The sequence below is a fragment of the Cnephaeus nilssonii genome (assembly GCF_951640355.1).
Source record: "Cnephaeus nilssonii genome assembly, chromosome: 10".
NCBI classification, from domain to species: domain Eukaryota; kingdom Metazoa; phylum Chordata; class Mammalia; order Chiroptera; family Vespertilionidae; genus Cnephaeus; species Cnephaeus nilssonii.
The window spans coordinates 40429677-40449810 of NC_137081.1; the positions used below are offsets into that span (position 1 = coordinate 40429677).

Below are 20134 nucleotides of genomic sequence, written 5' to 3' on the forward strand. Positions count from 1 at the left end.
GGGGCTGATGCACCTCGAGTCTCAAGCTTCGGGCCAGGCCCAGGGATGCTCTCTATAAATGTTGCCTTTGGAATTTTGAAATTTTTGGTATAAAGTGACGCAGTCCTCATCCTTCACCCCGCCAGAAAAAAACAAAACAAAATAAGGCTGAGCTTCAGGCCCACACACTGTGAGACCTGCCAACCCCACAAGCTTCTCCCGGCAGGAAACGGCCTCCTTTTAAGGACACAGAACTGAGCCCTCCATAGGCCGGGACACAGGGTGCCCGGAAGCCCGAGGCCCTAAGGTGGGGTACGCGTGGAAGCAGAGCCAGGGCTGGGAGACGGGGCAGGGCCTGTAACCAGAGGGGCGGGGCCAGACGCCGAAGAGCCGGTGGGCGGGGCGGAGCTTGGCGGTGGGCGAGGCGGAGCTTGGCGGTGGGCGGGGCGGAGCTTGGCGGTGGGCGGGGCGGAGCTTGGCGGTGGGCCGGGATCCAGGACAGCAAGGAGGCGTGGCCGGGAACCTGGACCCGCGCGGCCGCGCCGAGGCCCCGCCCCCGGCCCCGCCCATCCTCCTCGCTAGAGGGACGCAGGAGGGGAGCCGAGGGGGTGGGGGGTCGGAGGAGGGGAGCAGAGGAGTTGGGAAGAAGGCGGCGGCGGCGGCGCTGGAGCGTGCCTCTCGGGGACCGGCCGACCCGGGGAGCGAGGACGTCGATCCGCACCGCTCTTCTTGCCGCCGAGCCCTCCCTTCTCGCCATGTCCCAGAGCAGGCATCGCGCCGCGGCCCCGCCGCTGGAGCGCGAGGACAGCGGGACCTTCAGGTCAGCGCGCGGGCGGTCGGGGCCGCGCAGAGCAGGGCCGAGAGTGGTGGGCGGGAGAGGCGGGGCCGGGGGAACCTGGCTCCCCAGCGGCATTGTGGGTAGAGCCCCCCCTTCCCGACGCCCTCGCCCCCGCGGCTGCGGGCGGACCCACTGGCGCTCGGACCCGCCCTCGGTGGCCCGCGAGCCGGGGGTCTGCGGCTGGGCCCCGCCCCTTCTGCGTCCTCTGGGGTCCGGGCTGGGTAGGCGAAGGAGGTTCGCGGCCTCCCGGGGAATGAGATTTGTGAGCTTAGTCCTGAGAGGTTGCGAATCCGCTGCACCCTCATTCAAACCATCTCCCTAATAACGTCCCGCACTCTGCCCGCCCCTGCCCTGCGCCCGCCGCAGTGGGGCGGGCAGATGGTGCGCCTGGCCAGCCCTGGCCCCTGGGAGCTTTGGTGCTTCGCGAGTCCCCGTCGGTGGCCGTGAGAACTAGCCTCTGTACAGCTTCTGCTCCCCTCCCTGCTTTGGCATGCAAAGCACACCCTCTTCTGTTTGTTTTGTTGTTGCAGTTTGGGGAAGATGATTACAGCTAAACCAGGGAAAACACCGATTCAGGTATTGCACGAATACGGCATGAAGACCAAGAACATCCCGGTGTATGAATGTGAAAGATCCGATATGCAAATACACGTGCCCACTTTCACCTTCAGAGTAACCGTTGGTGACATAACCTGCACAGGTCTGTATGCACAGTTAACCCCCGACGACCCTGCGGGTTGACAGTCAAGACTTGATACTGTTTATCAGTTGGGCAAGGGCCCTTTTTACTGGAGAGAGCTGTGAGGAGCAGGCCCTTGAAATGAGACCTCTCATCTCAGGCCGTTGGGATTTTCCAACTTCATCTGATTCTCTCCCTAATTTTCTCTTCCCCAGATACCAAGAGAAGCTCAGAAACATCCTAGGATCCTCCTAGGGTTCTTCCAAGAATTAGGGAGAAGCAGGAAAGGTTCTTGGAGCAGCCATAGCTGGATCAGTAGGTGCTATCAAGTTTTAAAGTTTCATAGATTATAGCTGATTCCATGACCCCAGAATTTTCGGGACCTCTCCCCTTTCTGTGTGGACTCATTTGCCACTTTGGGCTTCGTTGTACAACACTCGATTCTGTAGCCAAGCAAAATGAGGAAGGCAAATGGCTTGAATACTCTGTATTGATTGCATAGCAGCTTCTAGTTTCTGACACTGTACAGGGATTTTAATAAGCTGTTATCTCCTTTTTTTACATATACGTGAGGAAATAGGTTCAAGGAGATTAGAAATAACATGCCCAACGTTAGATAGCAGTAAACTTTCAGAGTTTAAACTCACCTTATTATGGTCTGTGAGTTTGAGCAAATTATAACTGAAGCTGCCCATTTGTAAATGTAGACATTCTATTTCTTATGTATCTATTTAATTGCAAACAAAAAAAATATTGAATAGTAAATTTAACTTGGAAGAATGTCAAGAAGAAATTTTAGCAGGAAGGCTGAAGTCCTACCATTCTATAATCTAAAGGCATCATTTATTTGTGTCCCTGAAAATCTTGAGTCCGCTGTTTTCATTAAAGCCACTTCAAGACAATTTTGAAGTTTTTGGGGGGGATTTTTTTTTTCTATGTGAGGCAGGTGGATTGGAGGTGCCAGCTTTAATAGTTTTCATGTGAACCATAGAATCAACAATGCATTATTGCTTTAGCTGCTCTATTTTTAAATATTCAATGAAAATTCAAGAAAAAGTAGCCTTTCCCCCCTCAATGTGTTATAGACCAGTGATTAATAACCTATAGCAACCATTCTGCCTAGGCCCCCTACTCTTCTTACACTGCCCTATCTTCCTGTACAAGCTTATCTGCCTCCACGGCTTCAAATACTATCTACAGGCTGATAATTCTGAAACCTCTATCTTCAGCCCAGGCCCAGTTACAGAACAGTGTATCAGCCTGTGTTTGCTAGACATCTTTACTTGGAGGACCCAAAGACACCTCACTCATTGCCTCCGACCGAATCCATCTTCTCTCTCAAATCCAATCCCTCTGCTTTCTCTAGCTCAGTAAATTGACCACCATCACCCATTGGCTCATAATAGAAATTTGTGTCTGATCTCCTTGATTTCTTCCTCTCTTGTCCAGGCTATCACCAAATCTTCCTAAATATCTCTTGAATCTGTCCACTGCTCTCTTCTTCCCATTGCTACTGTTTTGGGCACTGTCATCGCCCCCTTGGATTATGGCTACAGTCTTATAACTGTGCTTTCAGCTTCTAATCTTGTGATGTCCATTCTCTACATGACAACCAGAGTGTTCTTTCTGACATTCAAGTGTGTTCATGCACTTCCTCGTCTTAAAATCTATCCAGTGTCCGGCCGGTGTGACTCAGTGATTGAGCATTAATCCATGAACCAGGAAGTCATGGTTCGATTCCCGGCCAGGGCTTGATCCCCAGTGGAGGACATGCAGGAGGCAGCAAATCAACGATTCTCTCTCATCATTGATGTTTCTATCTCTCCCTCTCCCTTCCTCTCTGAAATCAATAAAAATATATTTAAAAACATAAAATAAAAATATATTTAAAAAACAAATCCATCCGGTAGTTTCCCCATTACCCTCTGGATGAATATATATTTGTTGATATGATTTAGACCCTTGCTGCTAAAACTGATCAACAGCAGCATTCATATCACCTGGACACTTGATGGAAATGCAGAATATCAGGACCCATGCCAGACCTACCAGATCAGAGTATGTTTTTTTAACAAAACTCCCAGGCACTTCCAATGCACATTAGAGTTTGAGAAGCACAAGTTTAGGAGGCCGCTCTCTGACCCCTCCTCCTATCCTACAACTCTAGCCTTTTATCTCAAAGTTTCTTCCCTCAAGCTCTTATTGTATCCAACTACCCGGGGCTCTTGAGAACACCGAGCTCTTTATCTTTGAGCCTCTGCCGGTGCTCTTTTCTCTGCCTAGATTGTTCTTCTCAACCCCTAGCTCTCAAGTCTTCATTTAGTTATCTCTTCCTTTCTCCGTGAAACCTTTCTGAATCCTTCCTAAGTGTAGGGAGCTGCCCCTTGTGTGTGCTCCCCTGCAGCCTGCACTTAGGACTGCCATCACATGTACCATTCCATATTTCAAACACCTTTTACAGAAGAAATTCTGCACTAGGGCTTGTACTCTTGAAAGGTAGGGACTCTGTTCAGTTCTCTGTTGTATCACTAATACCTACATTGGTGGATAAATGAGTACAGTGTGTGTGGCTTCCGAAATTTATTCCACGTCTCCTTTCTTTCTTCCACACCAGAGGAATGGATGTGAACATTCTAATACCACTTTCGAAGGGTTCTCAACACCTAGTTTGAACACAGAGGAAAAAGACTGAATTTACCATTTACCAGATATGATTACTTACTACAGTTAAGCATCAGTGTCACTGATCAGTCAGGACTATCCCCTCAGGCCCCCTTAGCTACCCCTAAGGGATACAGATTGTAAGGAAGACACATAACATAAGCTTTCACCTTCTTCCCCATATCATTCTTCCCACACTGAACCCAATATATAGCCATGACTGCTTATCGGATCAAGGGGTTAATCCAGTATAGGACAGGCCGTTAGAATAAAATAGTGCACATTTTGCTGTGAGTGGCTCCCTTAAAGGAAACTTCTTGCTACAGAAGAATTTCTCTCTGTGAATAGGGGAAGAGTAAAATACTAATTTGCATTTCTTCAAAAGGTGTAATATGGGCTCCTTTATTACCACTTCATGTAATAAATATATAATATATAGAGAGATAATATGGATTTTTTATACAGGTATACATAGAATTAAATACAATAGAACTTTTGCCCCAGCTGGTTTTGCTCAGTGGTTAGATCGTCGGCCTACTGACTGAAAGGTCCCGGGTTTGATTCTGGTCAAGGGCACATGCCCGGGGTGTGGCCTTGATCCCCAGTAGGGGGTGTGCAGGAGGAAGCCGATCGATGATTTTCTCTCTCATCATTGATGTTTATATCTCTCCCTCTCCCTTCCTCTCTGATACACACACACACACACACACACACACACGTATAGAACTTTCAAAACCTTGGGTTTTTAAAATGTATTTCCTGTGGTGAATATTTTATTATAGCATATTTATAGTATATGTTTTTATAACTATGTAAAGCCTGACTTTATTTTGCATTATGAAATCATCTATGCAGACCTCACATTTTCACAGCATATACTTTTGTTGTTGTTAACCTTAATTCAGGTGAAGGTACAAGTAAGAAGCTGGCGAAACATAGAGCTGCAGAGGCTGCCATAAACATTTTGAAAGCCAATGCAAGTATTTGGTGAGCTAAATTTCTTTGTATTCTGCAGCTCAAAAATATCATGGCTGAGGAGGTAAGATTAAAAGTTTGAACATGCTTGGAAAAAGCAACAGAGTGAACAGTGTTTAGTATCTAGCTCTATAATATTATTTCCTTGTGAAAATCCATCATCCTTTAAAGACAATTTATCCTTAAGATATTAAATCCAGCAATTAACAATTAAATGAAGGCCCTCTTGAGCTAGGCTTCTATTTGTTTGTTTTCCGGATGGGGTGCAACAGTTGAAAACCAGAGTTTTTCTGACCAATGTCTTACTGCATTAAGACTAACTATTTCTACACTGAGGAAAGCAAGGTGTGAGGTGGGAAAAGATCAGCTGAAAGCACTCAGGAATTCTATTTGGAAGGAGATAAAAAGATTTCCTTTTGTTATAGAATGTATGCCAAATACAAAAGGATGTTAAATGGGATGTTAATTCTTGACATACCTTTCCAAAATAAATTTGTAATCACATTAGGTACTTTTGGAGAGAGTGTTGGTCCTGGAGATCTCATGTATCTTAAAGTGGTGTCCTTGGTTTCTAATGGGCACAGCCTGGAATATGGTGTGCCTTCAGTGGCTTCTCTCTGCATGCACTCAGATGTATTTGGAGTACAGTTTGCATATCTGTTCATAGCTGATAGCGTAGGCCCATGGGGTTTTTGCTTCCCAGCCATTGACTTAGGGATGGATCTGGGTTCTCACGCAGTGCTGCTCCCTTTTTCTAAATTATTCTAACCATTTGGATAGTTTAGCCAGTGTAAGCCTTGGAGTTTATAAAATGATGCTTGACTCTATAATTGATTTATGCTACCTTTTTAAGACATGCCAAATGGAATGGCAGGTACTGGCTCTCCCCCTTGCTTGTGATGGCCATGCTATTTCTGTGCAGCCCAAGGTCAACCCAAAGTGTTTTAAATGTATTTGTGGAAATGAGTGTACGCTGTGTCCTTCCTGCACATGAGCACTTCACTTTATCAGCAAAAAAGGCTCATGCACTTTACAGGATGGGGCAAAAGTAGGTTTACAGTTGTTCATATGGAAAATAATACAATAATTAATAAATAATATAAGAATAAACTGTTATGTGTACTTACAACTATAAACCTACTTTTGCCCCTCTCTGTATATTTTATGCTTTTTGGCAGATAAAATGGGAATTACTAAGCTATAATGAGGCCTAAAATGGCCTGATTTAATATAGACTTTCTCACTTCTTCATCACAATTATATGGGTAGCTTAGACATGCAGCATTGTAAGTGAATATTCAGATCTCATCAGCCTCTGTAAAGCTTGAAATTCTGGTAAAAAAGAAACCTGAGGAAGTGGCAGTAACTAAGTCCCATTTATCATGGAAGAAATGACTCTTCATTTGCCTCAATGGTAGTAACCTTGGAATGTAGCTTATTCAGCGTCAGGCACCCATCACCCAAGTAGTTAGTATTTCAAATTACTTAGAAGAGATTGTTTTCTTTTTTCCTAATAACAATCATCAGATGCTGAAACCAGATTCATGCAGGCCATCTAGGATGCATGTAAATCTTAGGGTTATCCTAGCATAGAGCAGATGATATATCAAACAGATTTGTCTTCTATAATTATCTGAATGAAAAAAACTGCATTTATGATTTACATTATTCACAGGCTAAATTTCCTGACTAATTATTAGTCTTCCCTTTTTGTGTAGTTGTAACAGTAGTATGCTTTACTTAAATACATTTTATTGAGCACCAATTATATGCAAAGTACTACAAGGCTTATGAAGGTAAGTAATAGATGGGCCCTACCATCAAGGAGTTTACAGTCTGAACAGAGGCGAGAGGTGGTGAGGGATGGACAAATTACATGTATTTGTAAGAGTGTATAACTTATGGTAAAATAGTTTGCTTAAGAAAGAGTCAAACCAAATGTTATAATGGCTCAAAGGAGAGAGAAAATATGTTCCATTGGGGTAAAAGGGTAGGCTTTTTACAGGACGTGGAATTTAAGATATACCTTGGGTGATGGGTAGATCAGATTCTCGTGAAAGAGGTGGGAGATAAGGGCATTCTGTGTAGAAGGAACAGCAAAAGCAAAGGCATAGAGGGTTAAAGAGAAAATGCTTGTCATGTATTTGATAACTTGGGGGGAAATCATTTGGTTTTGTAACACTTTTAAAAAATGTTTAGCTTTGCAGTTCCTGACCCCTTACTGCCTGACCCTTCCAAGCAACCAAAGAACCAGCTTAATCCTATTGGTTCATTACAGGTAAGTTGCACAGTTTTTCCATATTTAACATTTTGTCTACTGAAGAAAGGTGTCATAAATTGATACAATCAAGGGCTAGGACAAGGAATTAATATTTTAAAGATAAGATGGTATAATATTTTGTTTTCCAAGTTATGATCATTAGATATTGTAGTGCTTGAAATTATTTTCCTGTTTATTTTTTGAATTTTCCTCCATATACAGTATCTGCCTTTGGTTTGTGGAATTCTCATTTGAGATCAACAGAACCTCTGCATACGTTTTATACTTTAACAATGTTTCTTGCCACTTTTTTGACAAACCTCTTTCTATTTTTGTTGAGACAGAAGATTAAATTTAAATAACTCAAATCAGGTAGCCTAGTTCAAGAATAGGGAAGAAGTCTTCATTTGCTTCTTCTACCAAATATATATATATATTCAGCTTTGAACTTCTGCATACGGAATATCCTTCTTGCAGATTATCTGTGTACTCTGTTGGACAACTCCCCTCCCCGTTATCCAACCAGTCCTTTGGTCTCTTTCCTGCTCCATGAGTTATTCTGTAGTTTTCTCCCTCTTTTCCCAACCTCATTCAAGTCTGTTTGCTATCTCTGCTCCTCTTTTGCTCTTGATCAGTTACAGTGGTTAGCCAGCTGTGGGTAGGGGAGTCTATAGCTCAGGAGAAAGGAATTGTTGGCAGTGAAACCTATGGATATCCTCTGAGGTTTCTACTCAATTTGTCTTCCTACTTGAACTCTTCGATATCAGCTCACTGTGGCTTAATGGCAGAATGCCATTCATAAGCAGGAAACTGCTTCAGTTTTGGTATTGTGGGCTTACAAGGGTAGTCCCTAATTTTTCTATTGCATAATATCATTATTCCTTTAAACATATAAATAGAAATGAGATTGAGCCTTTGCATAGTAAAAATTACTACTAAAGCCTCATCTCAATTATCTAGGAATTGGCTATTCATCATGGCTGGAGACTTCCTGAATATACCCTTTCCCAGGAGGGAGGACCTGCTCATAAGAGAGAATATACCACAATCTGCAAGCTAGAGTCATTTATGGAAACTGGTACTTATTTCTTTTTACCCTCATACAATTGAAGACATTTGAAGTGTTTTCAGATGATGAATGACCATAGAAATTTCTGTTGTGGCAACTTCTCAAATTTTTTTGTTGAGAAAAAATTGATACTCTCCTGTTCTACTGTCTCTAACTTTCTGAGGATGAATTTAAGTAAATATTTGGTTTAAGATTACTTATACTTCTTAATTTGATATTTTTAAAAATCAAGAGTTATTAATGGAAAGATAAATAACTAATTGGCTCATTATACAATCCTCATTGATATACTGAATACTTAAGAAATCTCATTTGGTGTTTCAGCAGCTATTCTAGAAGATAGTACTAGAAAACATCTTGTTTGCATTTGAAAACAAGATAATTAATAAGAGGTTAGATGACAAAACATTGCAGTGATAGCAACTTTTATGTTGTAAAGGCCATAAACTATGAGGAAAAAAAGTTACTTAATAAAGTACTATTGAGGATTCCTATTTAAATTCTCTAACATGTTTCTCTTATTTTTAAAGAGGTTTGAAAGGGAATTTTGCCTTGGCTATGTATTAGTTTCAACATACAAGCTACTTTTTGCCTTCAAGAGGTAGCGTGGGCCCCAGTTGGTTTGGCTCAGTGGATAGAGTGTTGGCCTGCAGACTGAAGGGTCCCGGGTTCAATTCTGGTCAAGGGCACATGCCCAAGTTGCAGGCTCAGTCCCCAGTAGGGGGCGTGCAGGAGGCAGCCGATCAATGATTCTCTCTCATCATTGATGTTTCTATCTCTCTCCCTTCTTCTCTGAAATCAATAAAAATATATTTTAAAATAATAATAATAATAAAAAAATAAAATGAGACCGTCTTTTTAAAAAAAGAAAAAAGAGGTAGTGTGAGCCAGGGCAGAAAGCACTGAGCAAGAAGCAGGAACCTCAGCTTCTGTTCTTGATGCAGTCTTTGGTTTGCAGGATAGGCAGCTTAATCTCTCTGGGCCTTAGTTTTTAAATCTAATGGAAGCATGGAAGAAGATGAAATATATGGTGTCTTTCAACTTCAGTATCTCCTTTCTTATTCATGTTAGAGAAATTCCACATAATTGTCAGTTTATAGAAAATTGTAAGCAGGAAATAAACAATGAGAAACAAGTGGTAATTCAAATATACCTTCATAAATTTGAATATTTGATCAAAATGCCTTCAAAAATGTAAGAATTAATAGCTATATGAATCACAGCAAGAAAAGATGTCAGGTCAGTAAAAAATAGACTAGTATATAAAAACCATGAGGTTGTTCTCTGAGTAAATGCAATATACGTTTGATCATTCTCTGTGGACACATTTCTTTTCTAAACCTACCATTTCTTTTTAATTATTTAGGAAAAGGGGCATCAAAAAAACAAGCCAAGAGAAATGCTGCTGAGAAATTTCTTGCCAAATTCAGTAACATTTCTCCAGAGAACCACATTTCTTTAGTGAGTAATGATCATACAGCTATGATATTAATGTGATTAAGCATCTCTTTTTTTAAAAAAAATTTGTTGACAGTATTACAGATGTTTCCCATTCTCCCCTCTTTTGAGCCCCCCCCCCTCCATCTCTTGCTGTAGGAAACTTGTCTAGATTTCTTATTGCATTGATACTTCATAGTTGCAGTTTTTGAAAATCTCTTCATTGTTTAGTTATACACTACCCCAATTTAATCTGCTTGCTATATGTGAGCCAGGGTCATAGGGGTGACCAGGTCAGAGGGCTTGGGAGACATAGACAAATTGAGAATACTATGAGGATCTAAAGATAATAGGCCCATAGTGCTATTTTTGCCTTCAAATTGACAGTGCATCCCCATCCCTTTCTTTATTCATTCATTTATCCACTCAGGAAACATTTAGTGAGCTCATACTCTGTGCCAAGCTTTGTGCTGGGGACTGGCAGACAGTGCTAAGACAGTCTCTGCTCCTAAGGCGTTTATAGCAGACGGAAGGAGGGAAAAGAACCCTACAGACTGGTCCTTACAGAGGCTGCTGTAGGAACATAGGAGAAGCCATCCCGCTAAGACTGGGGGTTTAGGGAAGGCTCCTTGGAGGCAGTAATATCTACATCAAGACCTGTAGGATGAGAGTAGGGGAAAAGAACTCCAGAGAGAAGAAAGAGCAGGAGTGAAGCATCATATGCAGTGTAGGAGCCCTAAGTAATTTCGTATGGCTAGAGCAGAGAGTTGGAGGGAGTCTCAGACCGTGCGGCCACTAGGGAGACTGAACTTTATCCTGAGAGGAGCACAAAGTCATTAAAGAATTTTAATCTGGATTCACAGGATCTCATTTATCCAGTAGAAGAAACATCACTTGGCTGTGTTATGAAGAGTTAATGAATATTAGAGACCTGTTAGAATGCTGTTATAGAAATCAGATGACAAATGTTGGTGGCCTAAATTAAGGGAGTAGCAGTAGAAATGGTAGGTTTAAAAATTATTTAGAAAACTAAAGTGAAGGGGCATGGTCATTGATTGGATATGGGAAATAAGGAAAAGGGAGGAAATAAACATTTTTAGTTTGGCAGCTGAGTAGATAGTGGTACCGTTCGTTCATATGGGGACCACAGAAAAGGAGTAAGATTTGAGGAGGAACAGATAATGAGCTAAATGTAGGATATATTGAGTTTTAAAGACAACCAAGTAGAAGAAATACAAACAGTTATCTTAAAAAAAAAGTTTATTCATGTAAGTTAAACAATATACTAATTTCATATTTTAGATCGACAAAATCTACAAAGTTTGATAACACCTGGTGTTGGTGAGGATATGAGAAGGCAAGAACGCTTTAAGACTTTGATGGGAGTATAAAGTGGTTCAAAATCAATATGGAAGTATTTACCAAAATTAAAAGCATGCATGTTTTTTGACTCAGCAATTCTACTAAAAATTAATCTGCACAAAAAGTCATTTAAGTGCAAAGGGGTTTTATTGTAACTTTGTTATTAAAAGCAAGAAATCAGAAGCAACCTCAAACCCTTAGTTGGAGGCTGGTAATAAATATAGTACATATATGTGCAAAGATGAGAAGAATGAGTAAGATGTAGAAGAGGAAGCTATCATTTCTGTTTAAAAAGATTGCTTGAATGTGCATAGAACATTTATGGAAGGATACTGAAGAAAAGTTTAACAGCTAGTACCTCTGGGGAGTGGAACAGAAATCTTTGGGGAAGGGGAGGTAAGGAAAAAAGACCACTATTCATTAGATGTTTGTTTTAATTGCAGGGTTTTTTTAACCATGTGAATTAATTATGATTAAAAAACAATTTTTTTTAAAGTTTCAATCAAGGAATGTAAAATTCTATTTAGTAAATTGTACAAATTACTCAATTCTATATCAGGGCCATTCCTATGATCTTTTCTTTATGAAAATTTCTTAACCTATGTCTGGGCTCATTAATAAATAAGACTAAGGATAGGCCGCCCTACTTACTTCAAAGAGTAGTTGTAGTGGGTTTTTTAAATGACATAATAAAGAAAAATAATTTGAGAAACATAAACTAACTTGGAATGTAAAACGTTCTGAACACAGGTGAAAAAAGAAGGATATGAGGGAGAAAAAAGGAAAAGGAGAAAGAAAACAAAAACATAAGCTCAGTTGGGTTCTGCGATATAAGTCTGAGAACTCTTTGACGGCCTGCTATTCATTTAAATAACTTGTTCTTCTCAAACCCAACATACTTTTCACCTTTTCTGCAGTTTCTTTGTTTTCTGATTTACAGCTTTTGGTTAGAGTGATTGGTATTTAATACAAAAAATCATAAAGATACGAAAATTGCTTTATATTTTAATTTGTAGATTGCTCTGCTAGTCAGATGCAATTATTTGCAGATTTGTTTATAGTACTCTTAAATATCTTATGTCTTAATGTGACTATCAGAAAGTTAGACTGAGAGACATTTGTGCTATACAAAAGTATTTTTAAATACTTCCAGTATTAAAAAAACGAAAAAAGAAAAATTAATACTTCCAGTATATTATTGCACATGCTTCTTTTTTCTTAACATCATGGTATTTGTTAAATGTGTGTACTTGTTAGTGCTGTCTTGTTTAGATTAGAAAGTTAACCAAATTGTGTCCATTTAAACATGCTTTGTAAACTATTAAGTGTGAGAGCCTTCTAAATTAATTATAGTTGGAAACCAGTCCCAGTTCCGAGTCTTAACCTTCATCTCTGTTTTTCAGACAAATGTAGTAGGACATTCCTTAGGATGCACTTGGCATTCCTTGAGGAATTCTCCTGGTGAAAAGATCAACCTGCTGAAAAGAAGCCTCCTCAGTATTCCCAATACGAATTACATCCAGCTGCTCAGTGAAATTGCCAAGGAACAGGGTTTTAATATAACATATTTGGATATAGGTATGAGGGGTTTTTTTTGCTTATCCCAAAACATATTTCTTTTAAAAATATGTTTGAGAAACAAAAACTTCTATTATAATTAATTTCATTGATTAGGGATTCTAACTCTATATATTACCACAGCAGTAAAATATATAAATGATATGTTCCATTCTCATAAATAATATTCAAATAGCCAACATCTCTCCAGTTATAATAATAAAAACAATAATAGCTAAGATTTATAGAATTTTATTTACTATGTGCTAGGCACTGTTCTAAGGACATTACATAATAACTAATTGAATCCTCAAACTAACCCTATGAAGTAGGTTCTGTATGCATATGAAGAAAGTAAGGCACAGGAGAAACCAAGATGGCGGCATAGGTAAACATCTAAATTGCTGCCTCACACAACAATTTCAAAACTACAACTAAAAGACAAAACGGAAATCATCCAGAACCACAGGAAGGCTGGCTGAGTGGAAATTCTACAACTAGAAGGAAAGAGAAAAGCACACTGAGACTCACAGGAGCTGCGGAAGGCAGAGGTACGGAGGCGCACGTGCAGAGAGGGCTGGCAACTGAGTACGCGGCTGGCTTTCTCAATCGGGAGGGAGACAAAAGCTTCCGACTGCTCTGAACTCCAGTTCCGGGCGATACTCTGGGGACCCAGACTCATACGGGGAGAAACTGGACTGTCTGGCAGCGGGCAAAACTCGAGGGCGGCTTTCTCTCAGAGGTGCTTGCAACAATTACCGTGGGACACTGGGACCCAGGGGCAACTTAGGGCAGGGCTGATGGGAAGCCATTGATGTTTGCTCTGCCCTGAGACTCCGCCCATCCAAGCTGAGCGCAGAGGCTTTTGCATATGAATGGCCTGGTCCTTTGAATTCTAAACTTACCTAACAAACTGCAGCTGAGTCATTGAGACCCAGAACATCCAAAAGAAGCCCAAGGGCCTGCAGCAGCTTGCAGTGCTTTAAGCTGGACCTTCATCTGGGCACCTCCAAAACCCAAACAAAGAAGAAGAATCTGCAGATCTCTCCGTAGCTCCTGCTGGGTGGCCTCAGGCAGAGGCTAAATTAGCACCTCCTTGGACATCCAAGAGCCAGTGTACCCAGGGGTCAGAGTGGGACCATCCAGATTACAACTCCTCAGCCATAAGGGACACACTCAGGGGGCAGACTCAGTGAGCACCAAAGACCTACTGAAGCAAGTCTTGTCTCATAAGAGTGTCTGCAGCACAGAAGTTCTCCCATCGTAGACACAGCTGATCCTCACAGCCGGTTGGCCTTGAGGTCAATTCCTCCCAGTGATACCAACAACAATCAAGGCTTAACTACAACAATACTGTGCACACAGCCCACAAAGGGGTGCACCAAGAGTGTCCACCTCAGGTAACTGGGGAGGCTAAACCACTGGGCCCTATAGGACACCTAGCACACAAAGCCACTCCATCAACTCAGGGAAGCAGCCAAAATGCGGTCACAAATGAAAGAAATGGAGGAAAACAAATGACTGGATATAGAGTTCAAAACCACAGTTATAAAGTTTTTCAAGAATTTTCTAGAAAAGGTTGATAAATTTAGTGAGACCCTTGAAGATATGAAAAAGGACCAACTAGAAATTAAGCATACACTGACTGAAATAAAAAATAATATACAGAGATCCAACAGCAGACTAGAGGATGGCAAGAATCAAGTCAAAGATTTGAAATACGAAGAAGCAAAAAACTCCCAACCAGAAAAGCAAAAAGAAAAAAGAATCCAAAAATATGAAGATAGTGTAAGGAGCCTTTGGGACAACTTCAAGTGTACCAACATCCGAATTATGGGGGTGCCAGAAGAAGAGAGAGAACAAGATACTGAAAACCTATTTGAAGAAATAATGACAGAAAACTTGCCCCACCTGGTGAAAGAAATAGACTTAAGAGTCCAGGAAGCGCACAGAACCCCAAACAAAAGGAATACAAAGAGGACCACACCAAGACACATCATAATTAAAATGCCAAGAGCAAAAGACAGAGAATATTAAAAGCAGCAAGAGAAAAACAGTTATCTACAAGGGAGCACCCATACGACTGTCAGATGATTTCTCAACAGAAACTATGCAGGCCAGACGGGAGTGGCAAGAAATATTCAAAGTGATGAATAGCAAGAACCTACAACCAAGATTACTCTACCCAGCAAATCTATCATTCTGAATTGAAGGTCAGATAAAGAGCTTTACAGATAAGAAAAAGCTAAAGGAGTTCATCAACACCAAACCAGTATTATATGAAATGCTGAAAGGTATTCTTTAAGAAGTGGAAGAAGAAGAAAAAGGTAAAGATAAAAATTATGAACAACAAATACATATCTATCAACAAGTGAATCTAAAAATTAAGTGAATAAAAAAATCTGATGAACAGAATAAACTGGTGAATATAATAGAATCAGGGACATAGAAAGGGAGTGGACTGACAATTCTCGGGGGAAAAGGGGTGTGGGGGGTGCGGGAAGAGACTGGACAAAAATCGTATACCTATGGATGAGGACGGGGGGGGGGGGGGGGGTAAGGGCAGAGGGTGGGGTGGGAACCGGGTGGAGGGGAGCTATGGGGGGAAAAAAAGAGGAACAATTGTAATAATCTGAACAATATAGATTTATTAAAAAAAAAAAAAGTAAGTAAAGCACAGTAAAATTGATAAACTTGTCCAAGATCACATAGCTAGTCAGTGGTAGAGCCAGGTTAGGGGAAGAGTGACTGCAGATACACTGTCTATTTATCTCGCCCTGATGGGAAGATTGAGAGATAAAAAGATACCACATTTCTAGAACAAGGAGTGAGTTTGTGGGTTCTGTAATGACCAATGGACATGTCTCACATCAATGTTTCTGTTTCTCTTTCTCTCCCTTCCTCCCTCTCTAAAATAAAAAATGTTTTTAAAAGAATAACAAAGATGATAGGTCGAGTAGTCTACCGTGGATGCTTACAGAGTGAAACAATGATAAAAACTATTGCTTAGACAAAGGATCTACTTTATATACACTTATTAAACATCACGTTTGACTATGTCATTACGGAACTCACAAACTCCTTGTTCTGGAAATGTGGTGTCTTTACAGAACCACGCCAGACCTCTCCCCACTTGATCACTGTATGCCAGTTCTGGAGGCAGATGGGGGCAGGTCAGTTTATAGCTTTATCCCGTGCCAGCTATCATTTTCTCTAGCCCTTAGTCATCCAGATAGACAAAGGCAGAATGACTGGAAAGTAAGTCAGTTTGGATTTTCTTTTAATTCAGTTTATAAAGCTGGCTACCGTGTACATGCATTTATTGTCTTGATTTTACATCAGTATAATATGTGAAGAACTTAATACCTTTATTCCAGCTTCAGTGAGCAGTGGGGACCTAGCTCTCAGAGGTACTAGCACTGGGAAAGTAGGGTGTTTAGGGGTTGAAAGAACTTCTGATTTTCTCTGTTTCTTTAGGATCAAATGTCCTGGGAATTTAGGACAGACAGGTGGTCAGAAAAGGTGGCTGATGGGGCAGGCAAGTTGAGAGCAGCTGCTTAACGGGTGTGGTGTTTCCTCGTGGGATGACGAAATGATGAAAATGTTTTATAACTAGATAGAGGTGGTGGTTGCACAACATTGAGAATGTACTAAACGCCACTGAATAGTTCACTTTAAAAATGATTAATTTTATGTTGTGTGAATTTTACTTCACTTAAAAAAATAAAAGAACCTAGATGCTAGGACTAGGAAGTCTCTTCAGGCATTAAATAATCCCACTGTACCTGGATATGTCCCTCTATGTTGACGAACTGAAATAACATTGAATCATGACCTCTTTACACACATTATGACTCATATATTCTACTTCTTCCCTGATCTTTTTATCTTCAGTAAGAGTGATTCATCATTGATGAGAAGAACATTTGTTTCCTGGGTTAGGTATTGTTTTAAAACACCCTAACCCTTATACAAGATGAAACTAGACTCTGTGCACAGATTCATAACCAAAGAACATTAAGGCACAAAGAGGCCTTGCCCTGAACCATGTGTTTCCTAGTTCAGTGTCCACTGAAAATAACCCTAGCTTCATAATGAAAAATACAACCTCCCCAGGCTTCTATCCAATGTTTTTTCCCCTTTTTAAAAAGTTGCTATGGTTCAATAATTTGTAAACACTGTTCAAATAGCCACATTAGAATTGTCTCAGGAGTTGTTTTGTTTGTTTGTTTTTTAGTTGCAAGAATCTGGCATTTTTAACCCTAACCCTGCATTTCTGACTGAGCAGGCTGGAGTAAGGCCTGGACACCTGCATTCCTAAGTTCCCTCTGATGATCATAAAGCACATCTGTGTTTGAGAATTGCTGTAGCTGAGCAGTTGTGTTTTGTTTTTTGTTTGTACAAGAATAACAAAGATGCCCTGGCCCATGTGGCTCAGTTGGTTGGACGGGAAGGTCTCCAGTTCGATTCTCGGTCAGGGTGCATACCTAGGTTTCAGGTTCAGTCCCCAGTTGGGACACATGCGGAAGGCAACCAATGGATGTGTCTCACATCGATGTTTCTCTTTCTCTTTCTCTCCCTTCCTCCCTCTCAAAAATACAATTAAAAAAAAAAAAAAAAGAGTAACAAAGATGATAAGTAGAGTAGTCTACCATGGATGCTTATAGAGAAAAACAATGATAAAAACTATTGCTTAGACAAAGGATCTACTTTATATGCACTTATTAACTGTCATGTTTGAATATGTTATTACAGAAGAACTGAGTGCCAACGGACAGTATCAGTGCCTCGCGGAACTGTCCACCAGTCCTATCACCGTCTGCCACGGCTCTGGGATCTCCTGCAGCAATGCACAGAGTGATGCCGCCCACAATGCTTTGCAGTACTTAAAGATAATAGCAGAAAGAAAGTAAACATGGAACAACCTAGAAAACCCTGCGGCAGCACATAAAATGTCCCTCTCACCCCTTCCCAAGTAACACGTTTACTCTAATGTTTGAGTTTGTGTGTTGTTTCTAAATCTCTTTCATAGATTCCATCAACACTACAGATTTCATTATCTCCTCATTGTTACTAAACTCTTTTTAATGGCTTCAACTTTGTATTGGTATATTGTATTTATAAACTTTGTACCACAGGCAGAGTGTAGCACCCATTTGGCAATGCCATGTACATAGGAGGAAGAAACTGCATGTGTATTGATGATGACGAAGATGATGAAATAAAACTGCTAACAACAGTCGTTCTTACTGGTGCTTAACCTCACTTTGTGCAAGGCTTTTAAAGGGAATTCGCAGGTGGCCCCTTAGACTTAGAGGGTTGAAGATGCACTAACAGGCTTTCCTGGTGCTCCCCGCACTCTGGGCTTCCACTTCTGGTCCAGGGGCTGCCACCAGAACTACTATTCCAGAATTCCTGGTGCTCCCCGTGCTCTTGGTTTCTGCTTCTGGTCCAGGGTCTGTTAAATCAAAAGGACTGGGAACTCCAGCTGCCCCCAGGCCAGGCTGACAGGACCAGACACTTCAGTGGTGTCCCTGGGACCCTGGACACTTGGCGCTGGCATGCGCATGCTGGCCACAGGCTTGAAGCAGGCAAGGTCCCGGGGATGCCCCTGGCCACTCGGCGCATGCGCGCTGCCCACAGACCCGCCATCTTTGTCGGGTTAATTTGCATACTCACTCCTGATTGGCTGTGGGTGTTGTGGAGGTATGGTCAATTTACATATTTGTCTATTAGTATAGATATATAGTTTTCTATTGATTTTAGAGAGGAAGGGAGAGTGACATAGAAACATCAATGATGAGAGAGAATCATTAATCAGCTGCCTCCAAATCAAGCCCACAACCCGGGCATGTGTCCTGACTGGGAATTGAACTATGACCTCCTGGTTCATAGGTCAATGCTCACCGCTGAGCCATGCCGGCCAGGCCCCTATGCAATTATTTTGCTGCACTAGCATATTAAAAATGCACCTGGAAAGCTAATGAATATTCTATTGAAACACATTTTCCTCTGTTGACTAACTGAAATACATTTAATCATGACCTCTTTAAACAAATTATGACTCCTGTGTTTCTACCTCTTCTCTTATTTATTTACCTTCAGTAAGATCCGCTAAGATCCTTGCTGCAGAAGAGATAAAACCCTAGAGACAGGTACCAGCTAGGGCTCTCTCTGGAGCACACCCATACCTGTTTTTGGACTTTTTTTTCTTCTCTTAAACTCTAAAGGTCCTCAGGAGACTTGCAGTCAGGGGAGCAGTGGGTAGCAGCAGCTTGTCCTGGGCTCATCCTCTGAATCTGTCTCCAAGGACCCCTTTTCTCTGACTTCCCAGTGAGCCAGCAGAAGCCACCTTGGCTCCTCTCCTTCCTACGATGTTTCTAGGGAACCGAGCAGAGCACCACCCTGGCGCCATCCCCCCCCTGCCCCCCCTCGCTTCTGTCCTAAGCCCTTCCTGTGTTACACTGGCCCCAGCTTGAATAAATGCACTTAAGCGCACTCTCAACATCACATGGACTCGTAAGTCTTTCCTGTAGGAAGTCACGAGCCCACACACTACTGGCCAGCCGGACAGACCGTCTCTGTAATCCGGTAACACGCCCAACTGTAGATTTTGACAATCTAAAGTGTTAATCAAGCAGGAAATGGGCCACAAAGATTTTCCTGTCTGAAAAGTGAAAATCATACTTGAGTGGACGCCTTTGACAATAATAAAACTACACAATAAAGGAAAATCAGTGCATGTAACGCACAACTCTAAGAGCATTTAACTTAGTTTCATGTTATAAGATATCTATGACAAAGTGAATGTTAGGTATTGTTGGTGAGATTAAGGAATACAAAGAACGTAAACAGTTTCGGCATAAAGAGGAGCTTGTGGGTCATTAAAATAGACTGGTCTTAGGTTTTTATGCATGCTCTAGAATATAGAGAAGGCACAGTAAAGTCACTTTAAGAGATGACATTAGACTCTTCTGCCTAGTAAAATGCTAACTGAAGAGGGAAAATTGGGAATGTGTGTGTGGGGGGGGGGGGGCGGGGGGGGAGATTCCATAAGGAAAAAAAGGATGAGGTCCAAGAGGGGAAAGGACAATATAATTTGGTTCTAAGGAGTTCAGATGTGTTGATAAAATGAGACTTGAGTGCAAGGTGCCCAGAAGGCATGTTCTCCCTGTGCACGATTTCCCAGCTCCGGCTGGGGGTGGTGACTGGGCTGTTTTACTGAGGAGGGTGATTTCTTTCCCGGGTCCTTGTCCGAATGGATTCGCAGAATGAAGCCACGGACAAAAGGTGGTAGGTGAAAAGTACAGAAACTTT

General features: G+C 41.5%; 1 protein-coding gene across 1 annotated transcript; it reads left to right on the forward strand.

Annotated features, from left to right (window-relative positions):
• The first annotated feature begins 590 nt into the window (after window positions 1–590).
• On the forward strand, window positions 591–18043 carry PRKRA (protein activator of interferon induced protein kinase EIF2AK2). Its single transcript, XM_079782838.1, has 8 exons — window positions 591–799; window positions 1348–1517; window positions 5063–5144; window positions 7332–7410; window positions 8353–8470; window positions 9828–9922; window positions 12664–12838; window positions 17573–18043. Exons 1-8 carry the CDS (start codon window positions 735–737, stop codon window positions 17728–17730), a joined length of 942 nt encoding a protein of 313 aa, XP_079638964.1. The 5' UTR covers window positions 591–734; the 3' UTR covers window positions 17731–18043.
• The last annotated feature ends 2091 nt before the right edge of the window (window positions 18044–20134 follow it).

Coding starts and splice junctions, on each gene's coding strand:
- PRKRA (XM_079782838.1), top strand. CDS start 735: ATGTCCCAGAGCAGGCATCGCGCCGCGGCCCCGCCGCTGGAGCGCGAG. Junction 800..1,347: donor GAGGACAGCGGGACCTTCAG/GTCAGCGCGCGG, acceptor TTGTTGTTGCAG/TTTGGGGAAGATGATTACAG. Junction 1,518..5,062: donor TGGTGACATAACCTGCACAG/GTCTGTATGCAC, acceptor ACCTTAATTCAG/GTGAAGGTACAAGTAAGAAG.